We start from the raw sequence: 24,742 nt of genomic DNA on the forward strand, positions 1-24,742 counted from the left end.
TAATTATCACCCCAATAAGAGCTTCGTTGAAGACCGAAACAGTTTCGGCACTTTTGGTCATCAAACTCGTCGAACCACCTTTGACACTTTTCGATCCTTCAAAATACGTTGATCGGTGGTTACTCAGACATTAAAAATAGAAACGATTTGCCAGATGAAAATTGGACTGAACTTTGGAAATCACCATGGCCCCCACAAAGGGTGGGGTGACAGGGCTCTAGCCTGCGGGATCTACCAGATAAGTGAGATAACCGCACATCACAAATTTACTCTAATCGTAAAAGAGAGCATTTTAAGATATGTGGTTGTGTAATAGCATTTTTTAGTTAATGTTTTTTGATACACTGAATAGGTAATGTTGCCTTTAATTTTATCTCGAACACCATTTGAAAAACGATACTATAGAGCGTCACACTGCCTTTAACCTTAGCGATAAGTATGGGGCCCGCTTCAGGATGTGGGGACCATGGAAGTCACTATATACTTTTATTCAAATATATGATGTTTTTACAATTTTATTTTTTACAACTTTAATTGTTTATTTGTATTTGTTTGTTTGTTTAATTTTTTATGCGCTTAGTGGGTATTTAGGACGATTTGGCACCAGAACAACTGGACGCCACGGAATTCAAAAATAAATAGACGTTAAGTTAGGTACTTTAAAAAAAATATTTAATATTAATAGTTAAATTTAAATGATTATAATATTGTGTTTTAATAGTTGGTGAGAATGTAAATATGCAGAAGTAAATAATAATTTAATCGTGCATATGTTTAAGTTCCAACGAAAAAAGAGTTTTTTTTATTTTATATAAAGCCTTAGGCAACCCGCAATAAAGAATACATTATGTTAAGAGTAAAATGAATTAAAACTACTAAGTAGTAGATAGGAACTGATTAAAATACCTCGTCTACGTTCTGTATTCGTGTCTACGACAGTGCGGCGTCCAATTGTCCGGAGTCTAGTCGTCCCATTACCGCTTCGTGGCATAGGAAAAGTTGCTTTAAATATATTTGAATATAATTTTCTTTAGTAGGTAAGAAGTGGGTTCCGGCACCTTTGTTTTTTAAGCCTGTGTATATCCTTGATTGGTATCCATTTGTCCCGTTGTCCAGTCGGCATCGTGCAGTCGGCGTCCAGTTGGGGAGTCAAATCGTCCCAATTCCGGTGGCCAGAATCATCGCCAACATCTGATAACAGATATGGCACAAAAAATCTTTAATCTTAAATCCCACGATACAACTATACATACTTAATATTATATTAAACTGTTTTTTTTTTCTTGTAGATTTACCGTTTTTTTTATAATAATATAGTCTAATACTATCTCATTTGGCGCGTGATCTGAGATACCGCGCGACTTTGCACATAGGCCTCTGTCAACGCGAGCTGGAAGTTTTTCTCACTTATCTATGCAAACGCCACCCATCGGCCGACAAAGAAAACTAATTTGAATAATTAATTCAAGATGGCGGCGGTCGTTTCCCGCCAAGCCGCGTCATTGTTGTGTTGCCAGCGCTCGAAAATTTTATCTGCCCATTAAGCGGAGTATATTTACCTACCTAGTTATTTACCTATGCGATGTCACCAGTGTGCAGAGGATATAATATGAGAAAGTTTTTAAGTAGTTTATATATTATTATAATATACTCACGACATATTTGTTAACAATCCATATTGTTTAAAAAAAATCGGTGTGTGTAGAACTTATGTACGCGCGTTAGAAATTATACTTCTTTGGCGTAACAAAACAAAAACAAACCTTGTGATGACCTAGATTTTTCGACTAGCTATTAATTAGGTATCTTCTTAAATTATACACTCAAGAAAAGGGGCCACTTATTGAAGCGCCGTTGGTTTATTTCTGTACACTTTAACTTATATTACTAAATTATATAATTATTTCTCGTTGTTTTTATTTTTAAAGTAACATTATTGTCACTCTGTTTACGTAATGAATTGCAAATGGCCGACATTGACGTTAAATTCCCTCCACCAAACCCGCCCGGTACCACCCTCGGTCTTAATCGAGAGTATCACGGGACCCGTCAATTGGTGATGTGAAGCATCTAAGAATTGGCCTGGGAGTGTCCTGGGAGAAGATGCCCAAGATTTAGGTTGCTACGCTCAGAGTGAGCTCTGACTGAGTTTACTGAGTTTACTCTAATGCAAAGTGCCAGGGAGAGAAAAAGCACATGGAAATTACTAAAAAGAAAATGAAGCTACTTGTTTAGACCGACAAATGACGGAATGGCCGACAATCATAAATACGTAACAATTAATTCTACTATCAAACTTGCGTTTGTATGCAGCTGAATGATTCGCAGCTAACTTCATATTATTGTCGCGCACTTTCGTAACGGTGTGCGCGCGCAGCTCTCAATTTCACTCTCTACCAAACGCCCCAAAACAAGTAGGTATAACTTAAAAAAAAAACTTCAAAACGTATAGGTATCGGAGATATCTAAAAAGAAGCTAATGTGCATTATAATATAATAATACTAAGATACTACATTTATTATTATGACAAGGGAACTCGAAATAATGGGAAATGAAATACTTAACGGGTGTGGAGTAACAGGCAATCGCTCTCGAGTGTGGAAGAATATGGTTTAAACTTAAATACGTGTCAATAATACGTGTGTCCTTCGTTCTGATTATGCACTGACGCTCATTCAACATTGGTGTATTTGAAGGTTGCAACATACACTATTGCTCATTGAAGTTCATTTCCTCATCGGTCTTACCCGGGCGTATCACGAAACCCTACGTTTGGGTGAAGCATCATTTTTTTAATGACTGGAAATGTATAGTGAAATCTATCGGCGAGAACAATAAGTAATCGGTATGTAATGCAGTTTACTGCAAATTGTATTTTTAGTTCAATAAAAACACATAAGACATGTGACTGAAAAAGTGTGCACTATTTTTGTCGGATCACTATTATGGTTTGGTTAGACAGTGTTTAATTAAATTTTAAAAACTAACCAGCACAATCCGAAAATTGTATTTTTAGTTCAATAAAAAGAAATAAGTATGACTGACAAAGTTTACTGCGCACTATTTATGCCGAATCCAACAGCCTACCTCCACCCCTCGCCACTGATAACAACTCTTTAGTCGGCTCGCACATTGGAACTACTCTCGCCTAAAAACGTGTCGAATACGTCGATGTGACGTCATCGTTCTTTAACGAAACAACATAACACGTGTTGCCAAATGGAGCTTCGCAGATCGATCGAATGCAACTGTTTCATCTGAAAAAACATCTGGTTGTTGCATTCGACATGTTGCATCCTTCTCGGGCTCCGAGTCGGAGGGTCGATGTCACAAAGAAACACATACGAATTGGTCATTCCTATACCGGCTCGCCGATCACTGCATTGAAATATCCATACGTTTCGAAGGCTACGCGCGACTGTCGCTAGATAGATGTGCGAGGTTGTGTCATGCAACACTTGCCGCCCATTCTCGGAAGTTTTGATTTATGGCAGTCAGGCACACGAGGCGAGTTGTGATGTGCGAGCCGGCTTACAAATAGAATTTGTCGTCAATTTTTAAATTAAAACAAGGAAAGAATGCAATAACATCGAAACAGCATTTTTTTCAAATTATGAAAAGCATTTTAGTAGATAAACAGCAGAAAAAAATCATTGATTGCTATGGTTGATTGCCTGTATGGAGGGTATTAGACATGTCAATAGAAGTACTATTTGAAAGATAATGAATCATTGGTAGGTGTTGAAGATTAAACAATTGGCTGGCCTGTTATATTGTATCAGATCATAATCGCACGATTCAATGAGTACAACAGTGGTTTCCAAACTTTATGTTACTACGCCTCCCTTTAAAAAAATATATAATCTTGGCGCCTCCCCCCTTTATTTCATTAAATAATACCGTTTAAATAGCCAAAATTGTACTAATACAAAAATGAAAGAAAACCTAATTATAAAGATAAACAAAATTTCACTACTTTTATTATATTCATTTGTTTTTCATGCGATGGATGTGCTTATTCATTAGCATAAAGTGCTCTTTTTCTACTAAACGGGATCAATATTTGGATTTCATTGCAGCTAATGCAGAACAGAAAATCCCGTTTTGCAATAGTAGCAGTAGGTAGGTACTTTACTTACAACTTACACTGCTTTTCTTGAAAAAGTATTATATTATTCTTCACTTCAATTCAACCAAAATTGAACTGGGTTTATGGTTTCAATGAAATATCACAATATGATAATTCAATTTTTTCCTTTTCAATAGTAGTTAATCCAAATTCATCATCGTTTATTGACAAATGGATTCTAGCATAGGCCCCACTTCCTGAAGCGGGCCACCAGGCCAGGATCTTCGGCGGGCTCACCTACCTATCGCTGAGTTTAAAGGCAGTGTGTTGCTCTAAAGAGTCTAAAGTAATGTTTCCTAAATTATACACGGCAGTTATCATTCAAATATAGCAATCATCAGACAGGCATCATACGAGTATCAAATTGCAATGCACAACCACATATTTAAAATGTTTAATAGCCTAGGCCTAAAAGAAAGTAGCTCCTCAGGCGGCTTTTTTTTTTAAATATTAGAGTAAATTTGTGATATGTGTTATGCCCGGGCCCACAGGCTCTTATAAACTATGCATTTGCAAACTGCAAACAGCAAACCTGTGGCTACATTTGTGTTAAACTTTTCGCGCCTTCCTTTGCAAAGCTCCGCGCCCCAGTTTGGAAATCGCTGGAGTACAACATAGGTATACTATCTTATTGTATAGAAAAGACTAAGAGCGGAATGCACAATCTAAGATTTCGTTCCTAAGAATAAGTCGCCGAAAAGCATGACTTAACTATAGACAATCCTGAGTATAGAGTTAAGGAAACCTTAACCATAGACTACTTTTGTTATGAACACGCCCCCTTCTGTATTACCATTTACCACTGACAGCTGCTGTCAAAATAAATTCGCATGTCTATAACACAGTCCATACACTCAAATTCATTTAACAATGTATCTCAATATGGATATTGATAGCGTTAATTCGTTTGGCATGTACTTGCAGAATATTATTTTATTTTTATACGCCAGTCCGCAGAAATACAAAATACCAGATGAAGAATGACACTTGATGCTAGTGTTACCATGTTTAAAAAAAATCTTGTGGTGCCTGTGGAATCACGTATAATGACTTATAACGGAAACATAAGAGTATTATAATTAAATATTATTATGTATTTATAGTTATTGCATTTATAAAATGCAGTTGTCATATTTTTGTCATCGTTTAACAATTATAAAATAATTTACCTAACGATAATTTTTAAATATGGTATTATTTTCAATAAAAATGATCTTAACTAAGGACAGTGTTTCTGCATAGTGTTTTCTGCTAAGGAAATTTTAGTTATGACAAATGTTTCTGCATTCCGCTCTAACACTTTAGTGTGTTTATTAAAACTAGTTTTTACTTTTTTTTATATTTCACGTTATCTGAACAATTTATCACAATAATTAGATTCGGAAACAATGAATTTAGTTTGTGCTACTTAATTCCAGTGGCGAAGACTCCTGAAAGTGGACGGGGAGAAATATTGGACCACTATACAAAATTCACTCAACACTCCCCCCCCCAAACTTCCCAAACATACAATACAAACCATATTTATCCTTGTAAGTTATTAATACGGACAATTTATGTATTATGTAGCTGCAATATTTTTAAGAGGTGTCATTAACCATTTATTTACCAATTTATTATTGAAACATCTTTTATCTCTTCCTTACCCTGTGCGGGTATATTTGTCTCCTCCAGAAGTAAGAGAAAGAGAAAAAAAACATAACTTTTATGGTTACATAATATTATAAACTGTACGAATATAGTTCATCGTATTACAGTTCACCATGAGCTGTCGTATCGGAAAGAGATGGCCGTATAGCATTGAGATCGAAAAATACCGCGTTGTTTGTGTAGCATTTCACGATTCTATAATAATATTTTCGGTATGATTATATTTCTAATCTAATTACCTAGGTACTCATTTTCTGTTTTCCGCTAGTATTCCGATGGTTTTAAAATACTTTATTTAGACATTAATCTCATCTCAATGATATACGGCTATCCGTTTCCGATACAACAGCTCACGGTGTAAGGCGGCTCTCGTGGTGCAGTGGGTAAGGCGCTGGCTTTCTACCCGAGAGTTCTGGGTTCGATACCCGGTCATGACAAAAACATTTATGTGTTTTTCTCAAAGCCTGGGTGTTTGTCAAAATTACTAACAACCACCTTGTACGAAAAAGCAAGGACATGGTTATTAATAATTCTAAAAAAAAAACATTTATTTTAGTTTTATTTGATTTATACTGCATCAAATAGAATATACATTTATTTTCAAACCTACTTTGTTGCTTACTTGAGCGAGTTCCTGCATTCTGCTTTGGAGGTCTTCTGAGTCTTCTGAGAAAATTACTATGTCATCGGCAAAGCGCAGATGACTCAGGTATTCTCCATTTATGGGGATCCCTTTGTCATTCCAGTCAAGTTGCCTGAATAAGTCTTCAAGGGTAGCTGTAAATAGTTTAGGTGAGATTGTATCACCTTGTCGGACTCCTTTGCTGATAGGAAATCTGCGCGATGGTTTATGGAGATTTACAGATGCTGTTGCGCTACTGTATATATTATTGAAAATATTTATATAGCGTCCAGGGATTCCTTGTTTTCTGAGTGCGTCGAGTATTGAACATTTCTTTATCGAATCAAACGCCTTCTCATAGTCTATAAAACCCATGCATAGTGGCAGTTTGTATTCCTGGTACCGCTCTATGATTTCTCTGATGACTTGGATATGGTCCATAGTGCTGTATCCTCCTCTAAATCCGGCTTGTTCTCTCGGTTGGTTCTCGTCTAGTACATTTTGCAGATGGTTTGAGAGAATTTTTGTGAACGTCTTGTAGAGAATAGGGAGTAGAAGTACTCGCTGAAGTAAGCAACAAAGTAGGTTTGAAAATAAATGTAACAAAGACGAAAGTCATGTTCAACTGCTTTGCAGGCCAAAAAGAGATCCTCATCAATGGCACTCAGCTCGAACAGGTGAAAAGCTACATCTATCTGGGACAACAAGTATCTATAGATGGATGTATATTTGATGAAATTGTTCGCAGAGTAAAGCTAGGCTGGAGTGCTTTTGGCCGCCTGAATAATGTCTTCAAAAGTGACCTTCCACTGTGCCTAAAGCGCAAAGTGTTCAACCAGTGTGTGCTTCCCGTGTTGACATATGCGTGTGAAACATGGACCCTAAGTAAAAGAGAGATCCAGAAACTTAGAGTAGCACAACGTGGTATGGAGAGGTGCATGCTGGGCATAACGCGAAAGGACAAAAAGAGGAATGAGTGGATAAGGAAGCAGACAAGGGTTTGCGATGTAATAGAGTTTATTAAAAGCCTTAAATGGAGATGGGCTGGACACATAGCTCGAAGAAGAGACAATCGTTGGACGAATCTAGTCATCCAGTGGTATCCAAGAAGTACAAAACGTCCACAAGGTAGACCTAGAGGCCGCTGGATCGATGAAATGATAAAGTTCTGCGGAAGTACGTGGCAACGCAATGCACAGGACCGAGAGAAGTGGAAGCAACTTGAAGAGGCCTTCATCCAGCAGTGGATAGATTCAGGCTGATGATGATGATGATGAAGATGAAATAGAATATGTGAAGGGGAGTAGTATCCGTTAACCGTCGCGCAATAGGCTCTTTACACAGTATGAGAATATTATGATAATAAGCAGTACGTGACTCAATAATGAAGAAAAAAAGTTAGTGATGTAGCATACACATGAGGTTACCTTATTGCGGTTCTGATACATTTTGGAAGATTTTAATAACTGATTTTGATCTCAGAAATAATGGGAACTGAAATACCTAACGGGTAGGGAAAAGAAGGCAACCGATTTTGAGTGAGGAAGAATACGTGATAAATTTAAACACGTGTCAAGAATACGTCATACGTCGAATACTGACAACTGCTCTTGGTTTATGCATTGACACTCAATTAATATTGGTGTATTACACACACTACGGCACGTTTATTATAATGCGTGGTTAATTTTCGTAGGACACTCACACATTCAAAACCCTTCTTCAAAATTTACTGTATTTGTATATCTCTCTTCTTGGTCGTGCATTCATAGCTGAGGATCGTGACCACATTTATATTTCGCCATCCTTTGAGCGACCAAGACTTTCCATCCTTTTCGATCTTCCGCTTCTCTCAGGGCAGAATGGATGGTGCCCAGTCAGCTCTTTCACTTGGTCGCTCCATCGCGCAGACGCTCTTCCTCTGCTTTGCCTTCCCTGGAGGCTACCCAAAACTACCAGTCTCTCCAGGTTGTCCGGTCCGCACCTGACAATATGTCCAAAAAACTGCAGAATTCTTCTCAGACATATCGTCGTCGATTGGTATATAGTCTATCGTAATTCTATCTATTATCTGTTCTGTAGGAGCATCTCTCAGAATGATAATATTACATAATGCATGTTAAATATACCAAGTAAACATCATTGCACCCATTGCACACTTTTTGTCCATTGCACGAGATTACGATTACAAGGTTGTATTGTGTTTCAAGCATAATTAATAATTATTCTCATTTATGTCTGTCATACTTTATTAATAATTTATTGAGTACCTATATATTATAAATATCAATGAGTTTTATTGACTGTGATTTAAAGCTCATTGTCCTACTGAGAGCGTGATGCAGAACCATACTTAGGACCATAATTCTCTAAAATATGCGCCCATATTTAAAAGGCCAATATCGGCAACATAAATTGCGTTGCCTACAATTTACATAGTATAATATAATAAAACGTCATTAGTAAATATACGAAAAAAACAATGGCGCAGAATGTAACCGTTTAAAATATGGCCAAGATACTCTTAAGTCGATTTAAATTAGCAAGTCTGTATGGTTATCTATTGTCAAGATAATCCAGATGGTTAATAATAATATAGAAATGTAAAAGCCATCGCTATAGACCAAGATTTTGAAGCAGGGTACTTTATGATGGTCATGCTATAAAACCAAAATAAAACAAAGCTCCGACTGTCTCAAATAATAAATTCGCGTTACTTTACGTGACAAATTTTAATTCATATTATTATGTACAGACGTAACTATTGAAAATAACATATTTTTAAGGCTATACTTCAGCTGAGTCATGATGTAAAAGATCGTGACTACGCGACGCGCAGATTGTGCAAACGACGCGTGCGGAACAAATACAATTTGTCATAAAACTTCAACATGCGTCCGTTTAATATTATGTTTATTGTTATATTAGTAATAATAATAATATATTCATTGACATGTTTTCTTTTTCGAGTACATGCATGACGTTTTTTAGTCATCTTTACACGATTTAAGAATATATTCCTCCGACGCCATCACAATACAAATTGACGTGCTCTCATCTCGACTACCTCTCTCCGATTGGCAACGAGTGCGAAATTTCATTCCACCTATTGTTGAAAATTATTTGCCGTTTCACTGATGTATGCTCTTGCTACAAACGTTAACACTACAACGTGCTACAATTTATCACATATTGTTCCATACTCAAGATTCGTAGCCTATTTGACTGCCCTGCTAAGTAAAAGACAGAGTTTTTGGTTTTAGCGAAATGAGAACCTAAGTTTTAAACTACATTTTCTCTTATATTCATTGATATACTACTGGATGAATCATATGCTTTTTAAAATGACGCCAGTTTTTCAGCGACTCGACCAGTGTTAAAACTTACTGTTTTAATATCAGCGGACTTAACTCGATATAAGCTCACTTAATATTTGTCTCGAAAACGACCTGGCAATAATTATGAGTAAGCCCGATCTAGCTTGCATCTTACACTAACTAATAGTCAGCGCATGACGACTTGCTCTGTCCGCTCAGACATGAATTTTTGGTAGCTTGCAAGCTTTGGGTTGCAGACACCTTTAGGGTCACTATTCCAAGAATGCAAATTAATTTTTACAGCCAGGGCAATATGGGTGAAATTCGGGAATCCATGTTAACGGTCTTAACGCATTATACCTGCAAGGAACTATTATAAGACGATATTCGTAATATCTTCTTTTGTGGTACATTTTTAAAATGACACTTGTATGGGAACTCCTCATCTAGTAGTATATCAATGCTTATATTATGTAAAATTATTGGATTGTTTCGACATAGTTTCTGAATACTGTTTATTCCAATAATTTTATATAATAACTAGCTGAAGTACCCGGTTTCGCACAGGGTCGCTTCGTGGTTTTATTTATCTTAGATATTTAAAAAATAATAAGAGGTAATTATTTTTTTAATATTAAAATATCTGTGTAATACAATATGGCAATATGAAAATAATTCTAATAGGAGTAAAGGTCAAACAAAAGAACACTAAATTAAAATCGAATCCAAAATATGAAAACTTTATTAATGTTATTAATATGTAGTTAAAAAATCAAAATTGGATGGAACAAATAAACAACAAACTTTGTATTTTATATAATACTAATTCAGAAACCTACACAGGTGTGCGCACAACAACTGACAAAAGTTTCATCGCGATCGGATGAATGGTATAGGAACGCATACGGGACAAACAGACATTCATTTTTATATATAAGATATAACCTGTACTGTTCGCGCAAGTGCAAGCAATAAATTGACAAAGTTTTATCGCAATCGGATGAACGGTATGGCAGCGTTACTAATGCAAATATATATAAACTTAATATGAACAAACAAACAAACAAACAAACCAACAAACAAACAAACCAACAAACAAACAAATATTGATTTCTATATATTAGAAGATGTAGCTTAGAACTTTAAAACACTGTATTTTTACTTCGCAGGGCATTATACCACACCCAGTAGGTTAAGCCAGTTCCCATTAATTTTGTGTTTCCTGATTATGCATCGCACCCCGTGTCAATCTTTTGTATACTTTTGCAGTGAACTCGCTACGCCACTGACACGATCATTACTTAGCATTTATTGGACTATATTTTTTCGTTATAAATAGCTTAAAAATATTATATTAATTAATAACGTTTAGTAGCTAAGACTTGGTAGTAAACAATTGTTAAACATTTTATAATATTTACTTTGACTTTTATTATAAATTAACCACTTAAAATGTAATTAGTGGCTAAAAATAAATATTGAATTTTGTGTTTATTTAAATGAATACAGTGAAATCTCCTGGAATCAAGCAGTCTTACGATTGTTATATCTCGCTGATAACGTCAGAAATAATATTCCAAACTGTTAAGTGAAAAAATAGGCTATTTTTGAGAAGCCTTTGACTACCTACTGGAAAAATAAATGAGGACGTTTTAAAATAAACTTATATTATGACAATTAATTGATAATAATTATCTACGGTCGACTGTTTTCACCTATTTGGTAATTATATCTAGGTATTGTGATTGTATTCATGTTTAGTTTTTTTACTTAGCGATTTAAGTTAAAGTGATCGTTGTAACCATGATGGCGTTGCTTGAAATTGTTAGTTCTTGTCACAAGACGCCATACTTAATTCAGAAACACTAATACAATAACACTCATTGTTGCATAACAGTGTAATCTATTGAAACTCATAGCAAGTCTGATGTACCGATGCGATTTGTTATCACCTTGGTTACTGTAGGCAACTTGCCTAGCCAATTTTCATGGCCGATTTTTCCAAAATTCAGGATTTCAAGAATGTAAACCTAACCTATCCCAACATAATCTAACCTAACTTAACCTACCTAACCTAACAAATAATCCAGTATATCGGCTATTTTCAAAATGGTTTACCGCTGGCTCCCTGTAAACCGATAAGAACCGTGTTTTATTATTTAGACATGAATTTGATCTCAGTACTATACAACCCAAAGAGATTGGACGGTCTTTAATATACGACCATATATTTCCTATACAACATTTCACGGTAAAGTGTGATATGGCGAACTGCATACGTACAAATTTCCGGACACGATGTTAGTCACTTGCTCAACATAATATTAGTACCAAAGATTAACATAGAGTTGGATCTAGGATGATTCGGGGCCTGGACACCTGGGCGCTACGTAATCTAATGAAATTCGAAAATAAATAGACGTTCGTGAATTAGTAAAGTACTTTTAAAATATAGGTTTAGTACGCATATAATATTGTTTAATACTTGAAAATTTAAATATGCACACGTAAATAATGATTTAATTGTGTATATGTTTAATTTCCAACGAGAAAAGAGTTATATTATTTTTTTTATATTATGAAGCGTCGGGCATAATAATTCTCAATCCACAATAAAAAAAAACATTAACAGCAAAATCAATTACAACTTCTAAGTAGTAGATAGAAAAATATTATACTTCTTCGTGTATTTTCTGTATCAAATCGTGACAAACGCCTATTTATTTCATTAACGAACGCTGTTGCATTCGACAGTGCATCTCCCACTTATCCTGGCGTCCAGTTGTACCAGTGCCATAGAGTTTAACGGTAACAAATTAATGTTACGTGAAATTGCGGAATTACGCACGGTTTACGAACGAAACCGTGGGTGACAGGTTACATCACCAACTGGACAAAGTAAGCGTGCAAGTTATCTTTTTTTTTTAGTAAAATACATTATACATTTAAAAATATATATATATATAATATTTTATAATATTAATTCTATCGACCGAAGGTACTTGATGAAATTTGAATTTAAATTACAATGGAATTAAGTTTTGTACTATTCCATTCAAGTGGTTTTTTGCGTTTCCGCATTCGGCACCTTCAGGCACTATATGTGTCGCTAGATTTCAAAATCAGCCAAGTCCACCTTTAGGTATTTTTTACTTTTTTGTGAATTGCTGAAGAACTACTGCTTTCTAACATTTCTATATTATCAAAATGTGTAATTTAATATTTTAAATATTCTATACTCGAAATAATATAAACTTTCACCCATGTGACTGTGTACTTGAGAATACAAAAAGCTGTTTTTCTCCTATTCATCTATTATGGACTTGGCTGATTTTGAAATCTAGCGACACATATCTCATTAGTAGTTAACTCCATTAAATTCCCAATAATTATAACTTTGCCATTGTTTCCCACTATTGACGATTTTACACCCCTTGAATGTAGTATTTAATGATCTATTCTTAGGGTTTGATGATGTTTACGCCTTTTGACTGTGCTATTAGTGATAGGGTTTTTTACAGACAATCAACTATTCATAATTATTATTAAACATACTTATTTTTTAAAAACACTTCTGAGAAAATATATTGAAAGATAGAAAAAATCTTTTCGAAAAAATTAAGACACAAGATTCGAACCTGTATCTCTCGGGTTTCGCGCCTACGCACATATCCCACTTGCTAAAGGTACCATACTGACATATTTTAACTAATGGCTCTTTAATACTTTTGCTGAAACGCTTTCTAAATTAATCTAATATTGGCAGGCAGACAGGTTCGATTCCTGCGGGGGTGTCTTACTTTTTTCAAAAAGATTTTTTCTGTTGGTTATACCTAATATATTTTCAATAATTAGAATTTTACAATTTCAAGTGAAAAAAGTGGTACTGTTCGGTTATCAGGAATACAGCGGAAAACACATTTTGAAAATACCGGATATACTGGATTATTTGTTAGTTTGGGTTAGTTTAGGTTAGGTTAGGTTGGGTTAGGTTTGGTTAGGTAACCTTACAAATAATCCAGTTTATCGGCTATTTTCAAAATGTGTTTTCCGCTGTATTCCTGATAACCGAACAGTACCAAAAAAGTTTATTGTTTGTTATATTTTTATGTGATCCTTGACTTAATAGGTAGGCGATAAAGTTTTTACCTAATTTATTGTATTAATTTTTTACACGAGTAAAGTTAGAATTAATTATTATATTCGTTGTCATTGTGTATTTACTTGTTGGTGAGTGCACATCGCGCCTGAAGATGCCGAAACGACTCAAATGGAATAGTTCAAAACTTAAATCCATTATAATAATAATTTATGTTCAATTATTGTATCAGTAAAATACTGAAGACGACTACTAGATTCAAATTCAAGTCCCGTATACTATATGGTTGACATATGACTATTTTTGAAGTTATACTTCTTTTGGGGCGTTTGGTAAGAGTTAAATTGAGAGCTGCGCGCGCACACCGTTACGAAAGTGTGCGACAGTATGAAGTTAGCTGCGAATCAGTTAGCTGTATACAAACGCAAGTTTGATAGTAGAATTGTTCTGTTGCCTAGGCAGCGAATTTATTATAATCGGCCATTTGCAATTCCTTTCGTAAATAAACAATTAAACGTAGGAGTGACAGTTGCTAATTTAAAAATAAAAACAACGAGAAATAATTATATACCTAATTTAGTAATTTAAGTTAAAGTGTATAGAAATAAACCAACGGCGCTCCAATAAACGGCCCTTTTTCTTGAGTGTGTAATTTAACAAGATAATTACTGCGTCTAACGCAACTGGTGGGACAACGCACATTCATAACGGCATCAGATGGCCATTATATATAATTCGCATGTTATTTAAATGTAATATGTAAATATTAATTAAAAGGTCCGCAGAGGTGGCTATACCTCAGTTGAGGCATGGTATAAAAAGAACGTGGCTAGGCGATGCGCGGATTGCGGGTCGCGGGTGCAAATGACGCATGCCGAACGAAATATAATTTGTCATATAAATCCAACATGCATCCATTTAATGTTCTGTTTATTGTTCTATTAGTAACAATAATAATATATTCATTGACATGTCTTCTTTTTCAAGTAAATGGGTAACGTTTTTAGTAATCTTTACACGATTTAAGAATTAATACCCCCGTCGCCATCACGAAACAAATTGACGCATTCACACCTCGACGTTCGCTGTCCGATTACCAGCGAGTCGAAAATTTCGTCGCGTTGAAAATTATTTGCCGTTTCACTGAAGTATCGTCTTAAGAGCTAGTCGAAGAATCTAGGTTATCACAAGTTTTGTTTTTGTTTTGTTTTTGTTTTGTTACGCCAAAGAAGTATAACTTCTAACGTGCGTACATAAGTGTACACATCTATTTTTTTAATTACCTACAACAGCCTACCTTCCTTCAACAGGCACCAGTGGTCAGTGACGTCCCTAGACAAAATGCCGCCCCATTTTTTTATACAATATTTTTCATTATCCTTTCATGACTAAAATATCTGAGAAATGTGTTGTATAGATACATTACCGACAAAATAACTATATACTAAATCAAATTTAAATGCCATCCGCTCCAATAGAAATATTGTTAGTCTACGGTTTCAGATACATTTAAAAATACACCCGAGAACTTCCAAAATTCGCGAGCGACTGGCAAAAATATTAGGATAAAATTAGGCAAGTGTGTACCTACCTATAATTCAAAAATCTCCACGTGTCATTGCTGGTCATCAAGGACGTGACCTCCAAGAAGTAAACTAGACATCGCGAACCCAACAAAAAAATACAGTCCTCCTAAATCATGTATGTTAATAATTAATACATTTTGTTTCCAATCAGTGAGCTGATTTTTTAATTAAATGATATTTCCGTTATTACTAAGTTTGGGTAGCTCTTTCTATATATACCTAACGATTTTCCTCGATTTGCCGCCCTTCGAGTAACTGCCGCCCCCAAGCGACGCTCAATCTGCCTACTCCCACGGGACGTCACTGCCAGTGGTGAACCACTGGTGTTACCACATTTTGTATCGTTTTCAGTATCCGAAATAAAATGGGGTAAAGTGATTTATTCTACAATTAATATTGTATTATCGGTTGGCTATTTTATTCATCGGTTAAAATATTACGCCTTGATTATATTTTTCTCAGGTGGCACAAATAATATTTGATTAACGCGACTTCTGGCGATATTTATGTTGACATTTTATTAATCCCGTGTTTTACCGGAAGTTCCGTTTGCAGGCGCGCACACAGAAAAATGAGGTCCATTTCGTAAAAATATACTTAGGTACATATTAATTTATTTTTCCTTTTTTAAAAACGGCGGAAGTGGGGGTTTGTTAGTTTTTAAAATTCATTTAAGCCCTGACTAATCCAAGCCATAGTAGTAAAAAAATATTCGTTTATCTATAAAATTTACCTGAGAATTAGCGCGTTAACATCACTCCTTACTTCAATTATAGTTTGTCAATTTATGGCTACGGCCGTATGTTGTAGCTCACTGGGTAATGCCAAAAGAAATAGCGTATTTCAAAAAAACACTACCTTATTCTTAGGTCAATAATTATTATAAAGCAATCATTATTCGTAGGATGTTTATCACACTTGAATAGTCAAAAACATAGCTTATAATTAGTATCTTTAGAATTATCTTCAAATGTGTTAATCTTGCCCATTTTTGAATAATAAAAAGCCTAATTCTTGTCAAATTTTGGATCACAGAGATTATCAATATAATTTTTTATCGTAAATATTTCACAATAATAATGTCGACATAAATTATACTGATGGTTTTATAAATGCGTTTAAAAATTAATAAATGTAAAAAATCTTAACACCACTGCACATTTATGTACTGAAATATGACTATATTCTAAAACATTAGAGCGAGAGGTTTAAAAGAATACTATTTTATGTAATCAAAATACTTTATGCAGTCATCAAATGTTTATAATAAATATAAAGGATAATAAGGCTTCAAAATTATATAGATAGATTATCTACAACGTTTGAGGAATGTCCAGGATCATGCTTTGAATATAGAATAAAAGCTCCATTCTGACCCAAGCTGAGCACGTCCGCCCTTAATGAATTCAATAAAAACTAACTAACACCATTTGCAACATAATATATTCTTAATTCAACGAAATGAAATAAGTATGACTGAGTCGAGTACGTCGTGTGTACATCCAACTGCTTGCGAGTCTGTATACTCGGGTACCGACATATTCAATAATTATGCTCTATTCAATTAATGGTGTTTGGATATGCTCGTATATTTTTAGAATATTTTTCTCTATGGTCTATTTCAATGCGTATTAAAAATCACTCTGAAATGGGTCACATTTTATTAACTATAGTATGCTAGTATAATATTACAGACCTCAGTGGCGAAGGGTGGAAGTAGGCTGTTAAGATCCGCCATAAATAGTGAACATTAAACAATGTTGGTCGTGTGTATTTGTTTTAATTGAACTAACCCCCGTTTCAGACCGGACACCGGTGTTGCGCTCGTAAATAATAAGGAGGCCTTTGTATTATGTTTATGAACGCCCAGAGCTAATGAGTCAACGCATAATTTCGCGATATAAATTATAATATAAAACTGGCTGCGGCCATAAAAACATGTGTATTGGCGGCTTGAGAATGTAGCGGCCGACGGAAAAGTGTACCATACACGCTTTGACTCATTAGCTCGGGGCGTTCATAAACATAATACAAAGACCCTTTTATTCGAATACAAAGGACTCCTTATTATATACGAGCGCGACACCGGTGTCCCGTCTGAAACCGGCTTAAGACTACAATTTACAGATGGTGTTGGTTAGTTTTTAAAAATCAGATAAACCCTGCCTAAACCAAACCATAATAGTTTTGGTATATTTTGGGCGATATGACAAAATTGTGCACACTTTTTCATGCATAGTTATTTGTTTTCGTTGGATTAAGAACACATATTACACAATAGGTATAGTTGGTTAGTTTATCAAAATTCATTAAGACCTGCCTAGACCGAACCATAGTAGATAAACAATATTATTCTATCTATAAAATATCCAAAATTATGAATGGCATAATTTTAGATGTTTTAGATCAGGATTTCCCAAACTATGTTCCACCGAACCTGAATAGGTGTTCTGCGACCATTTGGAAAGGTTTTACAACTGCAACGCATTTAAAGATCTCCTACTAAGTAGAAGTAAAACTAAAATAATTAAAGAATCAACTTCATATTGAAAGGCGAGTGATGATCAGTCTCCACTGATGTTTTAACGTCAAGTATCTAGATAGGTTATGGCTCCCACAAGGGGGCTGCCTGACTGCCTGCTGGGCTGACAGGTCTCCAGCCTGGGCCTGAGCTTACGGGGGGGGGGCGGCGTGAGAGATTGATTATTGTCGATATAATTGCGCATATCAACATAAAAGTGGGTGTATTAAAGATACAAAAAAACGCTAAAAATACCCTTAATTTGACCTCGAACACCATTTGAAATATGCAAATGCAGATCGTCACATTGCTTTTAACCTTAGCGATAAGTAGGGGCCCGCCAAAGATCCTTGCCTGGGGGCCCGCTTCGGGATGTGGGGGCCATGATCTAGGTACAGACGGAGGACCATCTTTTCTCATACCGTGCGCATGAAAAAGATGGGGTATATTGTTTTAACTGACCGGCTGGCAAGTATTATCAGTGTAACGACAGTTGCCAAAATTGGCAGAACGGTTAGCTGCGCTAATAAATAACCTACAAAATAAACTAATGCCGGCGCTCCATTGGCACGCAAGTCAGACGATGTACAGTCCTCGGACTTATTTTTCGCGTGGAGCACCCCAGATCTGCGGAATTTTTGATCCGCAGACCAGGCTCGTTGGATTTCAAACATGTTTGATATTTTACTCCCCGAGTTGCCAGACTTCGTTCGTCGATCATTCGGACTGAAAAAAATCTGTACTTTTTCATTGATTAATTTGTTAATTTACACATTAGAAAATGAGAGATTTATCAATTATTTTTTTATTTATATTTATGAAATTCATAAAAGAAAACGTAAAACTTGTGTTGTTTTCACTGCTATATTATTTTATGCAAGTCTACATATAAATAACATAAAATTATAGGATTGTCGGAAGACATTGGGATAATCGCAACTTTTGACTTTTGACAGCTCTACTTTTTTTATTCGTTCGTTGATCAGTAGCAGAGCATAGACAAATCGGACGATTTATTGTCCTCGAACTTTTGGCTCGCCAATGGAGCGCTAGCATTAGTGTTCCGTTAAAATTTCCGGGGTTGCGTAGTGTTCCATTGCAGAAAAAGTTTGGGAAACCCTTTTTTAGATAGACTGTTATTTTTTGACTATCATCTATTATAATTATGGCGTGGTTTTCGCAGTGGTTAAATGAATTGAAAAAATCTAACCAACACCATCTATAAATTTTAGGCTTAGTTCAATGAAAACAAATACTTACGTACTATGACAGATAAGTTTATTGTGCACTATTTATATCGGTTCTAAATAACCTACCGCCACCCTTCGCCACCGAGTCGGACCGTATAATAACTATTTCCAATCTAAATAGGCATCAGTGTTGCCATCTTTTCAAAGTGGAATTATAGTACAGAGCGTCCAAAATTATAGTTTTTGGGGGAAAATATAGTACGCATTGTCATCTGTTGAAAATTTATAGGTTTGTTTCTCAAAAAAAAATACGGAGAATTTGAGGAACTCCGAGACCCCTTTTTATTTAGATACCTCTTGCAACCAAAAATGCTTTATACGAAGAATTCAAGAAATTTCATTTTAAACCAAAGTCAAAGGATTTTTTTACGTTTTTCGAGCTATTTTTTTCCAAGTTATCCAAATCTTCTTATATTGTCAAATTATAGTCTTCTTCTTATTGTGCCATCCCCTAGCGGAGGTCGGCCACCATCAAGGCGATCTTATACTTGTCGTCTGCTACCCGGAACAGTTCGGTGGAGCTGCACTCGTACCAATCACGGAGGTTTTTAAGCCACGAAATGCGGCGCCGTCCTCTGCTACGCTTGAATGACAAGTTGGGGAATGCTGTATTTTTGACCTCTCATAATGTGGCCGAGGTATTGTAGTTTCCTGGTTTTGATACTACGTAGAACTTCTCGGTCCTTCCCCATTCGATTGAGAACTTCAACATTTGTCACCCGGTCAGTCCAAGGAATTTTGAGGATTATAATAATTATAGTACTTTGCACCAATTTATCAAACGGAAATATCGAAATTTTAATACTTTTTACATATTTTTTTTCCGATATTCAAAATTATAGTATTTCAGGCGTACTATACCTGTTTTATATCGTACATAGTACGCGGACCAAAATTATAGTACAAATACTATAATTATAGTACGGTTGGCAACACTGATCGGCATGCTGAAGATAAGAAAATTTTTGTCGATATTGCAAAACACGGATAGGTCAGTATCCAACGATCGTTTCGGTGCAATGCTTGGGGGGAAGTTGGGCAAAATCAGCGTTGGGGGTAACTCCCTGAATACGTCACGGACATTTTAACGTCAGCACAAATTTATTTAATGCCAATCCGCCACACGCTCGCGGGCTTTTCATAGATTCATAATTGGGTCATCGCGGATGACCGGGGAAGCCCGGATATTTTTTCTATTAGCCAGGGTAAAAGTGCACGTTGCAGTTTTGTGCATTTATGAGCTATGCCAGAACTGTATAATCAATAGAGTGGAGATTTTTTAAACTTACATACAGAAGACTGTGAAGTGGAAATATATCGTAACCTTACTATTAAAACATCGTAGGTCTGTTTGAGAATAATGTTGAGGGGAAGGAAAAAACGTAATAAAAATTATATTTTAAACACCTCTCTAATCGATGAATCTGCTAACACTGGTTGTGAAGTGCAAGGTTTTAATTCCATGTTTGAAACCACGAGACTTTAAAATTTGTTGATATTGGACATCATACTAGTCTAGACTCTGGAGAACCGAGGTTTTGATATGATTTAAAATGTTTTTTTGTTTAAATTTTGTCGAACAAACTTCATTTTTCCATAATATCGGACTTACGAGGTCTTAATAGTAAGGTGACGATATATAAAATACGTGGAGGCCACAGACCTCTACGAAAGAAATTAAGTTTATACGCAAAATATTTAAGTCAATTTGCTATACCAACAGATTATTAATCTTAACAAACAAAAGAAATACATTTTACTATTAGCCAACTCTGATTATATTACTATAAGACCAGGGCTCGAAATGGACCGGAGGGTATTTTTAGAGCTCCGGGGGCTGTATTCATATGGGGCCCTCAATGATATTTTTTCTTCAAATTCAAATTTATTTATTTTACATATATAATGAACATAACAACGCCCACGGTGCCCGCGCGGCTTAAGCGTTGGACTATAATGCCGTGGGTCCCAGGTTCGAATCCTGGGTCTGGCTAGTACACATATTGTTTTTCAATTTGTGTGTGTCAGGGTATGGACCTAATAGGTTGAGCAAGTGGCTGATATCCATTTCTCGTAAAAAACAAAATCTGTCAATACAAACCTCTGTTGAGGCCCATATTATGATCCTATTAGGACATGGTCGAAAGAAAGAAAGAACATAACAAATTATAACTTCAAAGCATTCATGACATGACAAAAAATAAGTGTAAACAACTTTTCAAATAAAAATATACGGTAATAACTAAATAATTAAATAAGAAAAATAAAAGTACATGGAAACACGCAGAGTGAACTGGATTGATAGACCCTATCTTAAAAACTAATAAAACAACGTCCACCTAATTCACCCTCACGTAAGTGAAATATATCAATATCTGAAGCGATTTGATTGAACATAGTTATCGCCCTTCCAATTGGCATTACTAATGCCATGTTAGTTCTGCACCTTGGGAGATAACATAGGTGGTCATTTGTGAATAATTACCTACTTGAATAAAATTTAATTATTGAAATAAAATGAAGACTGATTTGTGTATTTTTGTTTCAGATTTCTAAATCCAGTGCTTTGACAGCACGGCGACTTAGCTGAGCGTCTCACCCCTGCAGCCAAGATGGCGGTGGGCGCGAGTGGGTGCAACCGCGCGGCGTGCCTCCTCGTGATGGCGCTCGCAGCGGCCGGTGCCCTCGCCACCCCCAGAGACAGGCGACCCAGACACCGGCCAGACCTCGACCAGGAACCCCTAGCGCTTCCCCAGAGAAGACAAGAATCCAGAGGCTCCAAACAGAGAACCGAAGACCCATTCGAAATGGACATACCGGACCAACACATCAGAAGCCAACCCACCGATGACCATAAATCTAGAAGCGAAATATTACTAAGCAAACACTTACAAGAACCCGCAGAAGATAAACCACAAGGGTTCCACGACAAAGTATATCTAGGACACGGAGACACGGTTCGATATAATCCGGAATTGGATATGATTAATAAGGTCATGGAAGAAGACGCGAGCGTTTCCTACGATAAGGATTCAGCTGTCACTGAAAATAAATTGGACTTTGAAAAACCTTCGCAGAAAAGAAGACAATTTAAAAGAAGGGAGTCGCTTTCCGATCCTGATGAATTGCTTCCGCAGTATAGATTCCCGATGGCTGATGAAGCTGTCGTGCCGAGGCCGATTGTCCCAGAAGAACCTCAAGAAAAGAAGGATCCAAACGTTGAAGAAGACGATCCGCTAGTTGTGCAGACCATGAAGGGGAAAGTTAGAGGTATAACTTTAACGGCGGCGACGGGGAAGAAGGTGGACGCCTGGCTGGGAATACCTTACGCGCAAAAGCCATTGGGTCCTTTGAGATTCCGGCATCCGCGACCAGCCGAAAGGTGGGGAGATGACATAATCAATGCGACAACTCTGCCGAACGCGTGTATTCAGATTGTCGACACCATGTTCGGAGATTTCCCAGGAGCCACGATGTGGAATCCAAACACGCCAGTATCTGAAGACTGTCTTTATATTAACGTCGTCGCTCCCAAGCCACGCCCAAAAAATGCAGCCGTGATGCTGTGGGTCTACGGAGGAGGCTTCTATTCAGGCACGAATACTTTAGACGTTTATGATCCAAAGATATTAGTATCTGAAGAGAACGTAATAGTTGCTTCTATGCAGTACAGGGTAGCGTCTTTAGGTTTCTTGTTTTTCGACACTCCTGATGTTCCTGGTAATGCAGGACTATTCGACCAACTGATGGCTTTGCAGTGGGTGCATGATAATATCCACGCTTTCGGTGGAAACCCCAACAATATAACTCTCTTCGGAGAGTCAGCTGGCGCAGTATCTGTAGCTTTACATCTGTTATCACCTCTATCAAGGAATTTATTTTCACAAGCAATCATGCAGTCTGGGTCTCCGACTGCACCATGGGCAATAATTTCACGGGAAGAAAGTCTTCTTCGAGGCTTGAGACTCGCGGAAGCAGTCGGATGTCCTCACGAAAGAATTGACGTCTCAGCTGCCATTGAATGCTTGAAGAAGAAAGATCCAATGGACTTAGTCAACAATGAATGGGGCACGCTTGGTATTTGCGAGTTTCCGTTTGTGCCAATGATTGATGGAGCTTTTTTGGACGAAACCCCACAGCGGTCAGTCGCTGTGAAGAATTTTAAAAAGACAAACATTCTTATGGGCTCAAATTCTGAAGAAGGACATTACTTCATTATATATTACTTAACTGAATTGTTCCGTAAAGAAGAAAACGTTTATGTAAACCGCGAAGAGTTCCTCCAAGCCGTTAAGGAGTTGAACCCTTACGTGAACAACGTTGCCAGACAAGCGATTGTCTTTGAATACACGGATTGGCTGAACCCTGAAGATCCTGTCCGTAACAGAGACGCCCTGGACAAGATGGTCGGTGATTACCAGTTTACGTGTAATGTGAACGAGTTTGCCCATCGCTATGCAGAGACAGGCAATAATGTCTATATGTATTACTACAAACATAGGAGTGTCATAAGCCCGTGGCCTTCGTGGGCCGGGGTGATCCACGGGGATGAGATCAGCTTCGTGTTTGGAGAGCCGCTGAATCCGGCGAAGAACTACGCGCCGCATGAGATGGAGCTCAGCAAGCGGATGATGCGGTACTGGGCCAACTTTGCCAAGACAGGGTAATTAATTGCTTTTAATCTATTAATTTATTATTGAAACATTTTCTATCTCTTCCTTACCTGTGCGGGTATATTTGTCTCCTCCAGAAGTAAGAGAAAGAGAAAAAATCATAACTTTTGTGGTTACATATTATAAACTGTACGAATGTAGTTAATCGTATTACAGTTCACCACGAGCTGTCGTATCGGAAAGAGATGGCCGTATAGCATTGAGGTCGAAAAATTCCGCGTTGTTTGTGTAGCATTTCACGATTCTATAATAATATTTTCGGTATTATTATATTTCTAATCTAATAACCTAGGTACTCATTTTCTGTTTTCTCCTAGTATTCCGATGGTTTTAAAATACTTTATTTAGACATTAATCTCATCTCAATGATATACGGCTATCCGTTTCCGATACAACAGCTCACGGTGTAAGGCGGCTCTCGTGGTGCAGTGCGTAAAGCGCTGGCCTTCCTCCCGAGAGTTCTGGGTTAATAATACATAATAGACATAATGTTTATGTATTTTTGCCTGGGTGTTTGTGACTGTTCAAAATAAGTATCAACCACCTTGTACGAAAAAGCTAGGACATGGTTATTAATTATTCTAAAAAATAAAATAAAACAGCTCACGGTGAACTACATAGGTACAATTTTCCGGACACACTAATTAATGGTCGAGGTGCTCGTCTACCAATATCGTTTTGGACTACATCTTTCACGATGCCATTGTGCTAATTTTGAATGTTTTTTTTTAAATAGTCTCGTCATGATCAGAAAGATACAGTTTACAATTTTTCATTTATAAGATTCTACTGCACCACTGGGCCTCATGTCAGATGTTTGATTAAAATTTTAAACCGACTCTAATTTTTATTACGTAACGATTTTATTCATTGGGCGAGAGGCCCGATTGGGTT

The 24,742-nt window shown here is 36.5% G+C and overlaps 1 protein-coding gene across 1 annotated transcript in view; it reads left to right on the plus strand.

Annotated features, from left to right (window-relative positions):
* Positions 1-12,533: 12,533 nt before the first annotated feature.
* The window catches only part of LOC147068926 (acetylcholinesterase-like), a 31,154-nt gene continuing 18,945 nt past the window's right edge, over positions 12,534-24,742 (plus strand). Inside the window, exons 1-2 of the mRNA XM_085951564.1 lie at positions 12,534-12,617; positions 21,724-23,838. Of these exons, the coding sequence (XP_085807690.1) occupies positions 21,788-23,838 (2,051 nt within the window). The 5' untranslated portion in view covers positions 12,534-12,617; positions 21,724-21,787. The remainder of the gene's footprint in view (positions 12,618-21,723; positions 23,839-24,742) is intronic.

This window comes from Rhyacophila brunnea, unplaced genomic scaffold, assembly GCF_057557595.1.
Source record: "Rhyacophila brunnea isolate RB1 unplaced genomic scaffold, BYU_Rbru_1.0 scaffold_24, whole genome shotgun sequence".
In the NCBI taxonomy this organism is placed as follows: domain Eukaryota; kingdom Metazoa; phylum Arthropoda; class Insecta; order Trichoptera; family Rhyacophilidae; genus Rhyacophila; species Rhyacophila brunnea.